This window comes from Molothrus ater, chromosome 28 (assembly GCF_012460135.2).
Source record: "Molothrus ater isolate BHLD 08-10-18 breed brown headed cowbird chromosome 28, BPBGC_Mater_1.1, whole genome shotgun sequence".
NCBI lineage: Eukaryota > Metazoa > Chordata > Aves > Passeriformes > Icteridae > Molothrus > Molothrus ater.
In genome coordinates this window covers 466,789-484,060 of record NC_050505.2, presented here as the reverse complement: position 1 = coordinate 484,060, position 17,272 = coordinate 466,789, and the positions used below count along the sequence as shown (strand labels likewise).

Here is a 17,272-nt window from a genome sequence, read left to right as displayed (position 1 = left end):
AACTTTTTACCCCTACAAAGTAAAACAAATTGTATCCAAAATATCAACCTTGAATCATTTTGCCAATTTCTTTTTTTCCTTTGAATATTTTACAAATCTTAGGAAGGTTTTCGTGTCTTCCAGGAAAGACTTTGCATTTCTAATTCCATTCTGCCAACTCTTGTTCATCCTGGCTCTTGCTGATTCTTCATTCCCAATGTTTGAGGAGTTGATGTGGTTGTGTCAGAAATATGAAACAGGTAAATGATGCAGACTTCTATCTCGTCCAATCCATAAAAAATGTTCCTTTTTTTTTCCTGGGCCTGGCTTTTCCCCAAAAAAGAGCTTGTAGTGCTATTTTTTTCTTTTTAGTGGTCCATCACAATAAGTAGTTTTGTGCTGTAAAAGAAAAATGAAAAAAAAAGGAGGAAAAAAGGGAAGAGGGAGGGAGAGCAGCAAAGCTGCCCCTTCCTTACATCGGGGGAATGACAAGACCAGTCATGGCTGAAAAAGAAAAGTGAAAAAGATGAAATTGTGGCAAAATGTTATGGAACAAAATCTATTTGAGCCCTTCGCCCTCCTGTGAGCAGTCAGGAATCACAGGAAGGGCCTGATATGAGGTCAAATTAGAGTTTTTGTGTCTTTAAATCTTTTGGTGCTGTAGTGAGATCTGTGAGGACTGACTGTGACACAGGCAATGGGCCAAGGGCTGTTCCAGGGTAAAAAGGAATAAATTCCTTCCTGTGAGAGTGGGGAGGGGCTGGGATGGAATCCCCAGGGAGCTGTGGCTGCCCCTGGATCCCTGGCAGTGCCCAAGGCCAGGCTGGAGCCCCCTGGGACAGTGGGAGCTGTCCCTGCCATGGCAGGGGTGCCATTGGGTGGGATTTAAGTCCCTTCCTCAACCCCTCCATGGTTTTCTGATTCTGTGGAAAGCCCAGGCCCACCAGGGTTATTAAATGGATGAAAAAGGGAGAGGATTAATTCAATTCATGTGCATTTGCAGAAAAACCTTCCCATTTTTGGGTTCTTATCTCTGGAGAGAAGTCCTTGGAGGTGGACGTTGCTCAGGACTGTCCCCAGATTCAGACTTCTCAAGCTGAACACTCAAAACCATCCTCAAAACCCCAAACTGAGCAGGGTCTGTGCTCCCTAACCCCTCTGCTCATCTGCTTGGAAGGGCTGGGAGCAAGGAAAGGTGTGGAAGCAAAGGGAGCTCCCCCTGTGCTCCTGACAAGACCAAACCAGGCAATTCCAAGCCCTGAGTCACGGGCCAAGGCCCAGGGCTGGGGTTTGCCGCTCTGGTTCCAGTGGAAACAGCCTCACTTCCCCACTGTGCTTCCCCCGGTGTCTGAGTCACTGCAGCCCTACCTGGCACCCTCCCAGAACACTGGGCTCATGTAAATGAATTCTCAGTCACTCTCCTGCCTTTAATTGCAGCTGTAACCCACAGCAGCAGCGTGTGGAGCTGCCTGGGAGCGGTGCTGCTCCCCGAGGTTTGAGGGGTAACTTGAGTTTGGATGTATTTATATAACAAATGAGTCAAGCACGTTTTCAAAGGGGCCTCGCTGCAGTGCGAGGTCCTAATCCCGCAAAGATTAATGTTCACAGCAGTTTGTGGAATTATTGGTGTGTTTAAAGGCCCGTCCCACTGAGAATTCATTGCACCCTTTCCTTGAGAGGGTTTAAAAAAGTGCTTTGGGCAAGTTCCTGAGCTAACACAAGTCTGTCACTGGAGCTGTGTTTTTAAACAACTGTGGATATGGTCTGTGATTTAATACAATAGGAAAATAAATATTTTCATATTTTCTTACTAAGTGGGGCTAAAGTCCCTGCCAATTTTAGCAGATAGGTGAAAGTGAAACCAAAGAGCCCGAAGTCAAACAGATACCTTTTGTAATTGCTTTGGAATTTGCTGTTGTTCCTCATATTTTCAATCCTAAATAAAGCAGGTAAACACTTTCATGCCTGTTTTTGGGATTTGTGTGAGTGCATTAGAAGAGAGATTTTCTGATGACACCAAGGATGCTGCTCCATTCCTTCTCCTCACCCCCAAACCCCAAAAATAATCCTGCTGGAGGTGTCCCAGAGTGACACGGAGAGCTGGCTATTGACCCCATGCCTGCCTCTCTGTCCCTAGAAAGGAAAACCTGATTTAGCCTTGGATTTGTGCCCTGCTCCAGGCTCTGCTGGGCTGGAGGAAGAGGTGAGCTCGTGCCCTCTGTGCTGGCTGCATCCCACAGGTGTCCCAGGGGAGCAGATCCTCGTGCTCTGCTCCAGGCACAATCACCCAGGCTGCCTGCAGGAGTTTAAAGGGTTTGTCTGAGGTGTCCTGGCTGGGTCTTTGCCTGAAGCAAATAAAGGAGCGCCTGCACAGACAGTGCCTGGCTTGTCCCCATCCAGGATGACCTTTCTGGCTGGGGGATGTCTGGGCACAGGGGCTGCAGCCCTGGAACACCTGAGCACAGCCTGGTTTCAGCCATTCAGGGGCTGGTGCCAGTGTAGCTTCAGCTCTGCTCCCAAGAGAGCCAGTCCATAATGGCATAAATGCTTTTTTGTGATGCTATGTTTATTAACAGTATTTTAGCTTTTTTAATCAAGGAAAACTTCCAGCAAAGCAAAGCAAAGCTTAAACCTGAGTTTCTGCCACGTCTCTTCAAAAATATTTTGAGAAAACTTGGAGATGCATCATTTTGGGAAGTTGCTTAACTTTAAATGAAAGCCCATTTTTTACTGTAGGATTAGAGATATTTATAATAAAATAATATATGTATTGGAATGAACAGGTTTCCAGAGAAGCTGTGGCTTCTGCATCCCTGGAAGTGTCCAAGGCAAGGTTGGATGGGGCTTGGAGCAGCCTGGGATAGTGGAGGGTGTCCTTGCCCAGGCAGGGAGTGGGACTGGATGGGTTTTGATATCCCTCCCAGTCCAAATGATCCTGGGATTTTGTGATCCCATGATCTAATATAGCAAGTTCTATAACACAGAAAATGCAAGCAAAGCCTGATTTGTGTCACTGGCATTTCATTCCCAGCCTCACCTCCTCCTGCAACAAAGAATGAGTTGGTGGAGGAATATTGGCTGGAATTCTCACCTGGTTTTCCCCAGCTCATCTCTCAGCTTCTCTCTCTTTTCACACACCCTGCTCTGCCCATTTCCACCCCACCTCCACTCCCCGCTGGGGCTGCACTGTCAAAAGCCTATTCCCAGCCTGGATCGCTTTTTATTGAATGTTTGGGAGGTTTGGATTAAGGTCTTACACTGCTAGCAAAGCTGTAATTATTTTTGCCTGTATTACTATATATTGAATCGATGTAACTTTTCAATAAAGGTGGTTCAATGCAGGACACTCCCTGATGAGTTGGGAATATAGCAACCACCAGTCATTATCCCAGAGGGTCTTTTTTTTTTCTCTTGGAGGGAAATGGAAAAAGAATTAGAGATGAGCCTTATTGTATTAACCTTGACAGCTTGCAATTATCAACTGAAACACTTGATTAAAATTGTCACAAGGTTGGAGAATTTTTTTATAAATAAATAATCAAAGATGGGTAGCACCCAGATGATCTGGTGATAGGCACCTTTAATGGGTGTAATTAATAATGATCACAAGCCTGGTGAGTATAAGTGGCCTTTGGAAAACTGTCTTGGAATGAAAAAGGACTCGCTGCAATTCAAACGTGAGAACTGGGACGGGATTAATGCTGAACTCCAGGATCATGGAATGGTTTGGGTTAGAAGGGACATTACAGCTGATCTCATCCAGCCCCTGCCATGGGCAGGGACACCTCCCCCTGTCCCAGGCTGCTCCAACCTGGCCTTGGACATTTCCAGGGCTGGGGCAGCCACAGCTGCCCTGGGAATTCCACCCAAGCTCCTTCCCGCCCTCACAGGGAGCAAATCCTCCTAAAATACATTCTTGGGAAAAAACCACTCCCTGTAAACTGCTGAAATAATGGGAATGCAAATCTGAGGATGAAGATTGCACAGCTGCTCCTACTTAGATTGGTTTCAATCCAGGCTTAAATACTGCTGTGGTTAACATATATGGAAGCTCGAATCTAGATTTTCATTGCTGCCTGTAAGGAGAGTGGCATGCTCTGAGGGGCTGGTGAAGGAGAAGAAGAAGAAGAAGAAGAAGAAGAAGAAGAAGAAGAAGAAGAAGAAGAAGAAGAAGAAGAAGAAGATGACAAAGAAGAAAAAGACAAAGAAGAAGAAGAAGAAGAAGAAGATGACAAAGAAGAAAAAGACAAGAAGAAGAAGAAGAAGAAGAAGAAGTAGATGACAAAGAAGAAAAAGACAAAGAAGAAGAAGAAGATGACAAAGAAGAAAAAGACAAAGAAGAAGAAGAAGAAGAAGAAGATGACAAAGAAGAAAAAGATAAAGAAGAAAAAGAAGAAGTAGAAGAAGACGAAGAAGATGAAGGAGAAGGAGAAAGAGAAAGAAGGAGAAGATTATCATCCTCTAAATGTAGATTTATAATTCTATAATATATCTATTATTATTATATATTGAGGAGATGTTTTCCACATTTTATGGGTGGGGAAATTCAGAGTTAATGGGCTTTGGAAAGGGGCCTGCACATGTTCACTGCTTGCCCTGTGCTTTTGCTATTCTCTCTCCAGCAGCATTTTTGGATACCTAAGTTTGATAAATAAGTAAATAAATCCTAAATTCCATGCCCAGCACACCTATCCCTGGTTTCCAGCCCCAGGGGGGGCATGGCAGAGGGCATTATCCAGCTCCCACTGCCTCAGTCCAGGCAAGAAGCCTCTTTGGGAGCCTCCTGTTGACTTTTTGGCCACATCTGTCTGTCAGCACTGTGGGAACGTTAATTTGGATATCAGGCTGTGTGTACCTGGATCTTTTCCAAAGCATGTGCTCCCCAGCTTGCATCAATTTAAATATTTCAGTTGGAATTTGCATCCATGGCTGAAAGAGTTCAATAGTTACCAAGACCTGGTGTAACAGACCTTGTTTCTGCTTGCTGTGTCACTGACCAGTCCTGCTTTATTGGATACTTAAATTTATGAGTATACTTATGTTTGTGTTGATGTACAGGTAGAAATCCCACAAAGAAAGGGATGTGGTTAATAAATTCTGTATCCATTTATCTCTGATTTTGCTAATTCAGCAATTATTCACCATCTTAACTCATAGATTAATCCTGACCAGCTCAGGACTGGACTTTGGTCAGGAGAAATGGATGGATATCAGGTTTTAGCTTTGAGATTTTGTTATATTTAATATTAAAGCTCAATTTTTAGAATCTCTCATTGATTACTGATTTATAGACTGGATAAAATACGTTGTGAACACCAAATGGCATAGATGGCACCAGCTGATCTCTAGTACCTTATTTCTTTATAGGTTGAAAGAGAGATAAACTCTTTCTAAGCAGAGCATTGAGTGTTACCTTAAGGAAAATTATTAATTTAAATATTTCAGTAATTTCTTAATCTGTCCTTTTTCTGTCTCCAGAAGCAGCCTGAGTGGTTTTCTCTCTGATTTGTGTTTAGCACCACCTCACGTGGTATTTAGTATTTAGGCTTAATATTTAGGCCTTCTTTACATAACAGTTAGACAAGTTTAAAGCAGACTTAAATCTGTGCATTCACATGGTGAGATCAATGGATCTAGCCATTCATGAGAAGAAAATTACCTTAGGAAAGTGTGGATTTCTTGTAATTGGAGCAGGGGAAGAAGCTGTTTCAGAATTCTCTAAGTTAGCTCTTAAAAATGTTACTGTTTTTGTTCAGCACACTTAGAATTTCCTTATTACGTACAATAATCACACTTTCTGCAAGTTCCTGTGGCCCAGCTAAGGGTTTCTATCACACCCAGCCAAACAGGTGCTGTTTGTGGGGCTCATTTGGAATTACCACTGGCTCTTGGCACGGCTCAATTCCCAGAGCTGTGTTTCCTAGGCTATCTCCAATGAAGTCTGAAGGAGCCAGATGACTTCCCAGGCCCAATAAAGGCATTTTTTATGGAGACTTGGTGCATATTTATGTGCTGCACACACCCCCCCAGCCTGTTAAAAGCAAGAATTCGGTACAGGTTTCCATTCTTATCTACTGCTCACATTTGTTTCACAGATCACCTTTAAAAGGGCTGTAAATGGGCTGTGGGGCTCAATTCCCGGGCTGAGCCTAAATCTTGCAGCAGGTTTGTGTTCTGGAGAGAGCTGGGGATTAACTCTGCTCTGTTTAACAGGTCCCCCAAGCCTGAGGAGAAGTCATTCCCCACAAAAGAGCTGATATTCCCCTATATTCCAGGGAAAGGTGTCCCTGCCTGTGCTGGGGGTTGGAACTGGATCTTTAAGGTCCTTTCCCAGCCCAAACCATTCTGGGGTTGAAACTCATTGGGTCAGAACCTTCCTGTGAAAATCAGTGCCTGGCCCTTGCTCTAAAGCCAAAAGCTTGGATTGATCCTCTAATCCAGCTGGGCTGGGGCAGATTTTCACTCCTGAGCCTTGTAGTGCCCATGTGATGGCACTCAGGGTGGTGCCTGGTGGCACTCAGTGGTGGCTGGTGGCACTTGGGTGGTTTTCCCAATGGAAGCTTTGGTGTGAATGAACAGGAGCACATCCCACTTTGTTGGGAATGAACAGGAGCACATCCTGCTTTGGTAGGAATGAGCAGGAGCACATCCCACTTTGGTATGAATGAGCAGGAGCACATCCCACTGTGATGGGAATGAACAGGAGCACATCCCACTTTGGTATGAATGGAGCACATCCCACTTTGGTGGGAATGAACAGGAGCACATCCTGCTTTGGTATGAATGGAGCACATCCCACTTTGGTGGGAATGAGCAGGAGCACATCCCACTTTGGTATGAATGAACAGGAGCACATCCCACTTTGGTATGAATGAACAGGAGCACATCCCACTTTGTTGGGAATGAGCAGGAGCACATCCCACTTTGATGGGAATGAGCAGGAGCACATCCTGCTTTGATGGGAATGAGCAGGAGCACATCCCACTTTGTTGGGAATGAGTAGGAGCACATCCCACTTTGATGGGAATGAACAGGAGCACATCCCACTGTGATGGGAATGAGCAGGAGCACATCCCACTTTGGTATGAGTGAGCAGGAGCACATCCCACTTTGGTATGAATGAACAGGAGCACATCCCACTTTGGTATGAATGAACAGGAGCACATCCCACTTTGTTGGGAATGAACAGGAGCACATCCTGTTTGTTGGGAATGAACAGGAGCACATCCCACTTTGGTATGAATGAACAGGAGCACATCCTGCTTTGGTATGAATGAGCAGGAGCACATCCCACTTTGGTATGAATGAACAGGAGCACATCCCACTTTGGTATGAGTGAGCAGGAGCACTTTGCTCACCTCTGAAGCCGTTCCCGTTGCCGCTGGAGCAGGCAGGGGAGGGGGAGCCCTGGGGTCTGATGACAGGAGCAAAGGCACTCTTCTGTTTGACTGCAGGAAACACCGAGGAGGAGAACGGGAGGATGGAAGAAGTGCTGGAGGAGCCGACTGTTGGACTTGAAGACATCACTGCCAAAGGAAAAAAGGAATTTCTTGTCAGAAAATCGGTAAAACTGCTTAAGAATCCATTGTCTGATTCCTTGTTTTACCTCTCAAAGGAGGTCCCATTCTCTTAGTGAATATAATTAGAGTAAGTCTGAAGTAGAGGGGGACTTAAACTGAATAGTTCAGAAAAAACAGTGCTTAATTATTTCAAAATTAGGGGTGAAGGTGCCAGAAAATTGAAAGTCATCAAGAGAAAACCAGAGTCAATAGGAACTGTAATGGCCTGTCCACTCAGTGTCCTTGGAATTTGGAAAGGTTGGCAAATCCTGAGTCTTCCCCAGTTTTTTTAAAAATTAATTTTCTTTGGTTTCAAGCTGCTGCTTAGATTTTACTCTAAATTGGCTACTTTTAATTGAAGTGCCTTGCAAGGATAAAGCCCCTTTCTGTGTCCAATAACTTGTCAGGAACTGTTTGCTGAGCTTCCAGAACAATATCAGCCATTCCTCAGCAAAAGGAGGAATAAATAACAATATTTCATGTGAATTCCCAGGTCTCTTGGTAGTATTAGTTTGAAAGCACAATAACACAAGAGAGACCTGGTCCTTTCCTTATGGAAAGCTCCAGAAGAGGGAATAATAATAATAATAATAATAATAATAATAATAATAATAATAATAATAATAATAATAATAATTAGAAGAAGAAGAAGTTTAGCTCTTCATCCTGTTTATATAAATATACATATATAACATATATATAATTATTTACTTACACCATAGCTGGTGGTGTATACTTTGTTTTTTTGTTGTTTTTCACACATTCCTTAGATAAAGGGAAATCAAGGTATGGAAGGAAAAGTGGCTGTTCATAGTAAAACAAGCAGAAATTGAGAGATTAATTCTATTATATGTTATATTTCTGGTTATGAAGTTAATATGGTTTCACAGGAAATTAATCCCCAATTCACCTCTCAGGTATTGATAATGCCTTCAAACTCATAAAAATTATTTCAGAGTGGCTTTGACCCAGGATTTGCCAAGTCTCTGTGCTAAAAGCAGTGGCTACTCCCTTAATTAAGCTGCAAATTGCACCTCATTTCCCACAGTGGCTTTGCCACTCAGGAATCTGCATAAGGATAAAAAAAGGAGGAAAATAAAGTTCAACACTCAGAAAATGGGAGCTTTTTCTCATTGGTACCTAAAGACACCCAACCCCAAAGAGAGCATTTGGCTGGATGTGTCCTGATCCCTTTGGGGTTTCTGGGACAGAGGGGGTGCCTTGGCTGGGTGCCCTGATCCCTTTGGGGTTTCTGGGGCAGCCTTGGCTGTGTGTGCCCTGGTCCCTTTGGGGTTTCTGGGGCAGAGGGAGTGCCTTGGCCAGGTGTGCCCTGAACCATTTGGGGTTGCTGGGGCAGAGGGGGTGCCTTGGCTGGGTGTGTTCTGATCCCTTTGGGGTTTCTGGGGCAGAGGGGGTGCCTTGGCTGGGTGCCCTGGTCCCTTTGGGATTGCTGGGGCAGCCTTGGCTGTGTGTTCTGGTCCCTTTGGGGTTTCTGGGGCAGCCTTGGCTGGGTGCCCTGGTCCCTTTGGGGTTTCTGGGGCAGCCTTGGCTGTGTGTTCTGGTCCCTTTGGGGTTTCTGGGGCAGCCTTGGCTGGGTGCCCTGGTCCCTTTGGGGTTTCTGGGGCAGCCTTGGCTGGGTGCCCTGGTCCCTTTGGGGTTTCTGGGGCAGAGGGGGTGCCTTGGCTGGGTGCCCTGGTCCCTTTGGGGTTTCTGGGACAGCCTTGGCTGGGTGCCCTGGTCCCTTTGGGGTTTCTGGGGCAGGGCACACAGCTCAGGGGCAGCAGGGCCGTACGTCCGTAGGGGGAGCCGCTCGGGGAGCCGTTGATGAAGCCGGGCGAGCCGGGCACGCCCAGGTTGCCCATGGGCACGTTGCTGTAGCCGTTCATGCTGCTGCTGGACGTGCTGTAGCTGGACTGCTGCGGGGTGGAGCTGGACGAGTAGCCCCGGGGGGAGATGCTGCTGGTGTTACGGATGTAACCTGGAAATAAAGCACCTTTCAGAACTCCCTCCTGCACATCCCCTGCTTTAATAAATGCCATTGAAATCCAGATTGTTTAAAATGTTCAGCAACACCAGTAAATTCAGTGGTTTTTCCTGAGGTAGCTGGAAATAAAGCACCTTTCAGAACACCTGAGTGGCTCAGAACTCCCTCCTGCACATCCCCTGCTTTAATAAATGACATTGAAATCCAGATTATTTAAAATGTTTAGCAACACCAATAAATTCAGTGCTTTTTCCTGCAGTTAAAGTTCTGAACCAACTTTTTGAAGTGATCCACTGTACATTTTCCCAAGAAAATTTGATTTATTAAAATTTTAAATTCATTCAAAGACCTGGATGACAGTGTGTGTGCTTATGTTTACCTGGGGTAGAATTTATAATATATGGGATTTTCTACCACTGAATGGGGGAGGATTTACTCTTCAAATTATTGTTGAATTGTTAAATTACAGATAAATTACAGATAAAACAAGTACTTTACTAAGGGGAAATGATAACCCGTACAAAGTTTGCAGTTTAACTTTTAATTTCCTCTACTTGGGAGAAAGAATAAACTGGGTAAGTAAAACCCATTTTTGCTGTATTAAAAAATGCTAACAAATATTTGAGAGGCAAAATTTAGCCTTTTTTTACTCCAAAAAGAGAGTTTAAAATGATAGCTACCAGCATAAAAGGATAAAATCATTATTCCAGCTGCAAAAGGGTCTTTCCATAGAAAAAGCTTTCATTAAAGAGACTGATACAATAATTACATTAAGAGTAGTCACTATTTAGATATAATATTTAGGTATATCAAGTCAGATAATTTCTGCTCATTTACATTAGAAGGTTCTAATTCAGGCCTGGTAAGACCGTGGAAAAATAAGCAAAATTATCTTCATGATGGATTTTAACTGGGCAGATAGAAAATTAACTTTACGTGGGTTTGCTGCCTTAGAGTGTTAAACACAGCCAATTATTGAGATCAACCACAGACCATGTGTGCTAAAAATCAAAATATTCAGGACGCAGAAAAGTTGAAAATTCTTTCAATGAAAATTCTTTCAAAAAAATTCTTTCAATGTTGATACATTGTTTTATGGGTTGTTTTCCTCACAATTAATAGTGTATCTGGACTAAATGTAATACATACAATATATGAATGTTGGTAAAATTAACACTGAAGCAGCTGCCTTAAAAAAAAAAGGAAAATTTCCCACCTCCATGTGAGGTTTTTTCCAGCTGCTGCCATTGCTGTTTGTGAAAACAGAGATATAATCAAAAAAATTGATATTTTAAGGGGGACAGGGAGGGAATTCAGGGGCAAGTTGGTATCGAAAGTAATCAAAAATTATTTCAGATAAGACACAGGGGCAGCACCACCCTTTGGGATGCCCGGTGTGGGAATCTATAAAATCAGAGGGTTTTGGGAAAGCTGCAAAAGGCAGGCCTCAGAGACAGCAGAACTGTGATTGGAGCTGAGCAGTAGCCATGAGATTGGTCAGCAGAAAAATTATGTAAAAAGTAGAAAAGTAAGGACAAATAGAACAATGGTCTGTGTATTAACACTTGTCTAGAATTACTCCCTAAGCTACAGAAAAGTTTATCTAGAGAGATTTTAGGAAGGTCTAAGCTTAATAACAGAGCTCTGTGCATTGTGTTTGAAGGCTCACAAGCAGGTCTTTTATTTGAAAGAAGCAAGCATTGTTTTAACCACAGGTACATGTGTTTATAGTGGTTGGATAGAACTACTGACAATGTGCTTTTGCTTTGTGTGATTGGTCAAAAAGCTTTTAAAGTGAATTGTAGCATTAAGTTCTGTGTCTGCTGCCTGGGATGTGAGCTGCTGGCAGCTTCCCATTGTCATCACCATGGAATGAGACTGAAGCTGGAAAATAAAACAGCTCGAGAAGGGTCCCACAGCAGCCCCTTCCCATTGGTGATTTGTACACAGACCCCCAGCCAGCAATGCCCAGAGTTAAAGGCACCATTGGGCACAGGGAGAGGTTGGAAATCAGATCCAGGAAAAGCGATTGGGAAGGAGAGGCTGGAAATCAGATCCAGGAAAAGTGATTGGGAAGGAGAGGCTGGAAATCAGATCCAGGAAAAGCGATTGGGAAGGAGAGGCTGGAAATCAGATCCGGGAAAAGCGATTGGGAAGGAGAGGCTGGAAATCGGATCCAGGAAAAGCGATTGGGAAGGTGACTGGGTTGGGGTTTCCAGCTCCAGCGAACGCTCCGGGACTCACCCTGGTTGTTGCCCTGCGCCGACTCGGAGATGCTGACGCCCAGCTGGCTGCCGTAGGAGTTGATGCCCATCATGGAGCTGTGGGCAGGGGAGCTGGGCAGCGCGGGGATCTGCGCGGGGTTGCGGGGCACGCTGTACAGCGCCTCGGCAATGTCGGCCGCGCGCTTCAGGATCAGCTCCTGCAAGGAACCCACGGGGCACAGCTCAGGCAGGAACGGAGCAACGGGAACCCCCCAGGAACCCCGGGAATCCCCCAGGAACCCCCAGGAACCTCCCAGGAACCCCCAGGAACCTCCCAGGAACCCCCCAGGAACCTCCCAGGAACCCCGGGAACCTCCCAGGAACCTCCCAGGAACCCCCCCCAGGAACCCTTTGGGAACTCCCCAGAAACCTCCCAGGAACCTCCCAGGAACCCCCCAGGAACCTCCTGGGAACCCCCAGGAACCCCCCGGGGCCGGGGTGCACCGTCCCACCCCCGGCAGCCTGACCTGGTTGTTGTGGGGTGTCCCGTACAGGGCCTCAACCAGGTCAGCAGCTCTTTTCAGCAGCATCTCCTGTGGGGCACAGGGAAAGAGGTGTTGTAAGGGCAAAAATAGCTCTGGTCAATAAAATGAAGTAAAATAAAGATAAAATAAATAAAGAAAATAAATAAAAAATAAAATAAATTAAATATATAATAAATGAAATAAAAATATATAAATAAAATAACAATAAAATAAGTATATAACAAATAAAAAGAAATACAAATTACAATTATTAAAGTATATAAATAACAATAAAAATAAATATAAAAATAAAAATTAATACAAAATACAATTAATTAAATAAATATGTAATGAATAGAATACAAACAAATAACAATGCAATAAACACAATAAAATGGTAAAATAAAATAGAACGGGGAAAATAAATAAAATAGTAAATTGAATAAGACAGAATAGACTAGCCTAAAATAAATAAATACAATAAATAGACGAATAGAATAGAATAGAATAGAATAGAATAGAATAGAATAGAATAGAATAGAATAGAATAGAATAGAATAGAATAGAATAGTTAAATAAATAAAACCATGAGCTAGTTAGTATTCTCTCAAGTGACTCCAGTATTTGTGTGTGGTCACTCTGAAGCCCGGGTGCGTTCAGGTGCTGTGTTCAGGTGTTATTTGCCAGGTACCTGAGGAATTTAAGCCCTCCCAGCGGGTCAGAGCAGCCCCCCAAAGCACGAGTCCCTTCGGAGCCAGCGGGAGCTGATCCCTGGCTCGGCCGTGCCGAGTGCGGGGCTCCTCCATGACCCGGAGCTCTCCAGAGTGCTGAACCTGGAGCCACCGCAGCAGCACCAGAAACAGAGACAAATCCCAGACGTTCCCGCTCCCCCGGGGATTTCAATGGATCCCTCTGCATGGACTCATGAACGTGCGTAGGATTCAGTGCATCCCTTTCCCTTTACATGGACTCATGAATGTGTGTAGGATCAGCACATCCCTTTGCATGGACTCATGAACGTGCATAGGATTCAGTGCATCCCTTTGCATGGACTCATGAACGTGTGTAGGATTCAGTGCATCCCTTGGCATGGATTCATGAGCGTGTGTAGGATTCAGTGCATCCCTTTGCATGGATTCATGAGCGTGTGTAGGATCAGCGCATCCCTTTCCCTTTGCATGGACTCATGAATGTGTGTAGGATTCAGTGCATCCCTTTGCATGGACTCATGAACGTGCGTAGGATTCAGTGCATCCCTTTACATGGACTCATGAACGTGTGTAGGATCAGCGCATCCCTTGGCATGGACTCATGAACGTGTGTAGGATTCAGTGCATCCCTTTCCCTTTACATGGACTCATCAACGTGTGTAGGATTCAGTGCATCCCTTTGCATGGACTCATGAATGTGTGTAGGATTCAGTGCATCCCTTTGCATGGACTCATGAACGTGTGTAGGATTCAGTGCATCCCTTTACATGGACTCATGAACGTGTGTAGGATCAGCACATCCCTTTGCATGGACTCATGAACGTGTGTAGGATTCAGTGCATCCCTTTCCCTTTACATGGACTCATGAACATGTGTAGGATTCAGTGCATCCCTTGGCATGGACTCATGAGCGCGTGTAGGATCAGCGCATCCCTTGGCATGGACTCATGAACGTGTGTAGGATTCAGTGCATCCCTTTCCCTTTACATGGACTCATGAACATGTGTAGGATTCAGTGCATCCCTTGGCATGGACACAGCATTTGGGCTCAGGGATGTGCCACCAGGGATAGGGCAGAGCACAAGGACAATGAACTGGGAACATTCACTGCACTCAGTTTAGCAGCAAAATTACACAGAGACCATTTGAAATCTAACATACAAAAATCACTGAGGGTTCCACACAGTCCATTCTTGCCAGATTTGCAACTAATTGGTGAATTCTGATGTGATTGTCATTTAAGATATAATTGTGTCTCTTTTATGAATTAGAAATGAAATAGCACATTTGGTGGGCTGAGTGAAATGCTTAAAATTATTTTACCTTAGCTAATCTTTCAGGGTCCCCAGGATGTCTTGGGATGACCTTCTGCAGTCTTTGGAAGCCGTAATCTATGGTAGGTTCATTTAAAGCTGGAAGGAAAACATCAAACCCCACCACATTATATGACTGTATCTAAACATGTATTTTTATATGGCTCTGTCTCCACAGGGCAACAAAGAAATCACGACTTCTGCACTTAAAACTGCTCCTATCTCCCTGGCTGACTTCTCATCCTCTATCAAGGGCTGAATGAATAATTTGCAGGATGCAGCAGCACTGTCACAAAATACTCCTTTAAGGATGAATGTTTCACTCTGAGCAAAACCATGACAGCAATAAAGCAAATTATGAGGCAAATACACACCAGAACAGGTCTTCTCCTGCTGGTTACAGAGCCAGAAATCAGACAGTCGTGTTTGCTCCTCTAATAAACACATTCCACACACGCCCCCAATGTTTTGCAGTCCTGAAGTAGGGCACAGCTATTCATTAGACACATTCCCTTCCCCACTTGTGTGTTCTGCATACGCTGCCACTTCCCTGTAATGATCTTAATCTCTGGTGGATAAACCAGGATATTTTGACCCAGATCCTCAGTTAGCAATAGCTGGCAGAGCCCTACTGGCATCGCTGATGATGATTTCAGAAAACTTCAGACACTTTCCTAGTCTCTGCTAGGAAATGGCAGCAATAATACTGGGATTTCTGATTATTCAAACTCCAATTTAAATTGGTGCAGAACCCAAAAGTCAGCTTGCACCATTCTGTGTGCTCTGGCTCTGCCTGCCTCCAACACCTCAGCAGTGCCACTGAGCACCAGCACAGTTACAGGGATGATTTTCTTTGAATTCCCTCATTCTTCAGAATGCACATTTTAACACAAATGACACATTCATGCTGAGGATTCTGTGAAGAATTTTATGACACATTTAATAAGTAACATATGTAAGTCCTTTAGCACTACCCTCAGTCAGTGCTGACTTAGACCTTCCTGTACCATTTGTGGTTCTTTTGGGAGGGAAAAAAATCTTTTTTTAAAATAACTGGCACTGGCACAGCTGAAAACCCCTGATTACAAGAGATGCTGATGGTTCTTATTGAATGATCCAAAGCATCCTGAGCACCACACAGGAGAACCTGAATCTTCTGCACCAGGAGAAGAGCCCAGGACATGAGACAGACTTTTACACTGATCCAGGTTCCCTGTTTATCCCTGTTCCTTGTTTGTCCCTGTCTGCCTTTGGTATAACAACATGAAGGTAAAAGGTCACATTCTCCACTGAGATACATTTTATATTTACTTTTTATTAAATAATTATGGCATGGCATGAAGTTTAAATATTACAGGAGATAATCAAGTGGGAATTGAGCAGAGAAAACCCAGACCTGAGAATTTAGTCTTGGCTATACTTAGAATGTCTTTGCTCTCCACTGGGAGCCATTCTGGTTTGCTCAAGGAGTTTAATAATACACATTTCAACAGCCACAGAATCTACATCCCGTTTGGGAAGAGGAGTTTTTGGGGGTGGGCTATTTTGCCAATAATCCTGAGAATTAGAGGCCAATTCTCTCAAGAGCCTAAACATCATTATGTGGCATTTCTCTTCTTGATCACAAATCTATTCATTTAAGTGATATATCTAAAGCTAAAGAAATGTGGAATATATAGGAATTCAAACATGTGAAATATACAGGGATTCAAATATATATAAAGTTACTAAAAATAGCTAGTGGGAATATGCAAAATGCTAATTCAGGAAGAAGAAGCTGGCTATTATTCAACAAACATTTTTCCAATGGATTGACATGGACAGTTTCATCCTGATAGATCAACAGCAGCAAATCATTTCCCAACAATGCTGAATTGTTCACAGGACTCAGCCATCTTGAATCAATGTGTACATTATGTCTTTCAGCACAAAGGTTTTCTGTACAGCCTGCAACAAAATTGCCCACTACTGGTTTTACTCATTGATGGAACAAAATATCTCTGTTGTGAAATCCTGTGAAAAACCAGTACCAAGTATTTGGAGGAGTAAATTGCACCTTCCCAAGTGGAGGCCAAAGATGAAGAATCCACCAGCAAGTTTAAGCAGCTTCCCAACAATTCCACTTCCACTGAGGAAAGAGCTGCTGGGTCAGGAGTGATTTATCTGTGTGTTACATAGAAATATGCTGGAATTATATCCAAATGCTTTGGGGTTCATGGATTCAGGGACCATAAAGAGGTCTGACACACAAGCAGGATGTTCATTGTTTCCTTGAAATCAGATCTCTGAAATTAAACCCCTCAGAAAATGGACTCAGGTACAAAATCCCTTTGGCAAACCTCAAATCCAGAGTTTCAGGCTTAAGGGGTCTCTTTAACTTCCCAAAACAGTTTAAAAAACTGGGCATGGCATGATATAAATTATGCACAAAAAGAGAAGCCACCTGGGGAATAAACTAAATTATCAGTGAGCCTGTAAACCTCTCCCTAGCACGACTGTTTTAACAACAGATTTGTTGTATAAGAGTAGGGACGGATCTAAATGTGTCACCAACTACCTGACTTGATTTATGTGAGGCTCAGAGTCTGGACAGTGCTTCCTCTTTGATGTTCTTTACCCCTCAAACCTGTGTTTTTACCTTAAACACAGCTATTCTGACTTGCTGGAATAGGAGGGGAAGGACAATTCTCACAGCTGAGCAAGTTCTCCCATGGCACTTGGCTGCATCTGCCCCTCTGTGCAGGGCCTGGCTGTGACCCCCTCCCAGCACAGTGCTGACACTGGAAGGGGTCACTGTCCCACCACCCATCCCAGAGGCTGCAGCAGGAGGGTGCATGACTGACCCTGAGTGGCAGCAGCCTCTGCTGCTCTCACCCTGGCAGATCTGGGAAAGGGCCACGTCCAAGGGCCTCCCCACAGCTCTGCAGCTCACCTTGGACTCACCCCACAAAGCACAGCACAGGGAAAACAGGAGAATCAAAGTCTGGATATCTCTAGAA

At 44.2% G+C, this 17,272-nt stretch overlaps 1 protein-coding gene across 6 annotated transcripts in view; it reads right to left on the bottom strand.

The window, feature by feature from the left end:
• Positions 1-451: 451 nt before the first annotated feature.
• EBF2 (EBF transcription factor 2) overlaps positions 452-17,272 on the bottom strand; it is a 122,392-nt gene continuing 105,571 nt past the window's right edge. For 4 of the 6 annotated variants that reach the window (XM_036396659.1, XM_036396662.1, XM_036396660.2 and 1 more), the window contains 6 exons: positions 14,284-14,372; positions 12,254-12,319; positions 11,767-11,944; positions 9,331-9,516; positions 7,338-7,505; positions 452-483 (listed from right to left, as the gene is read on the bottom strand). In XM_036396659.1, coding sequence (XP_036252552.1) covers positions 452-483; positions 7,338-7,505; positions 9,331-9,516; positions 11,767-11,944; positions 12,254-12,319; positions 14,284-14,372 — 719 coding nt within the window. Of the gene's footprint in view, positions 484-7,337; positions 7,506-9,330; positions 9,517-9,795; positions 9,799-11,766; positions 11,945-12,253; positions 12,320-14,283; positions 14,373-17,272 lie in introns of all 6 variants that reach the window. The other 2 variants (XM_036396665.1, XM_036396666.1) reach the window with 2 other exon arrangements.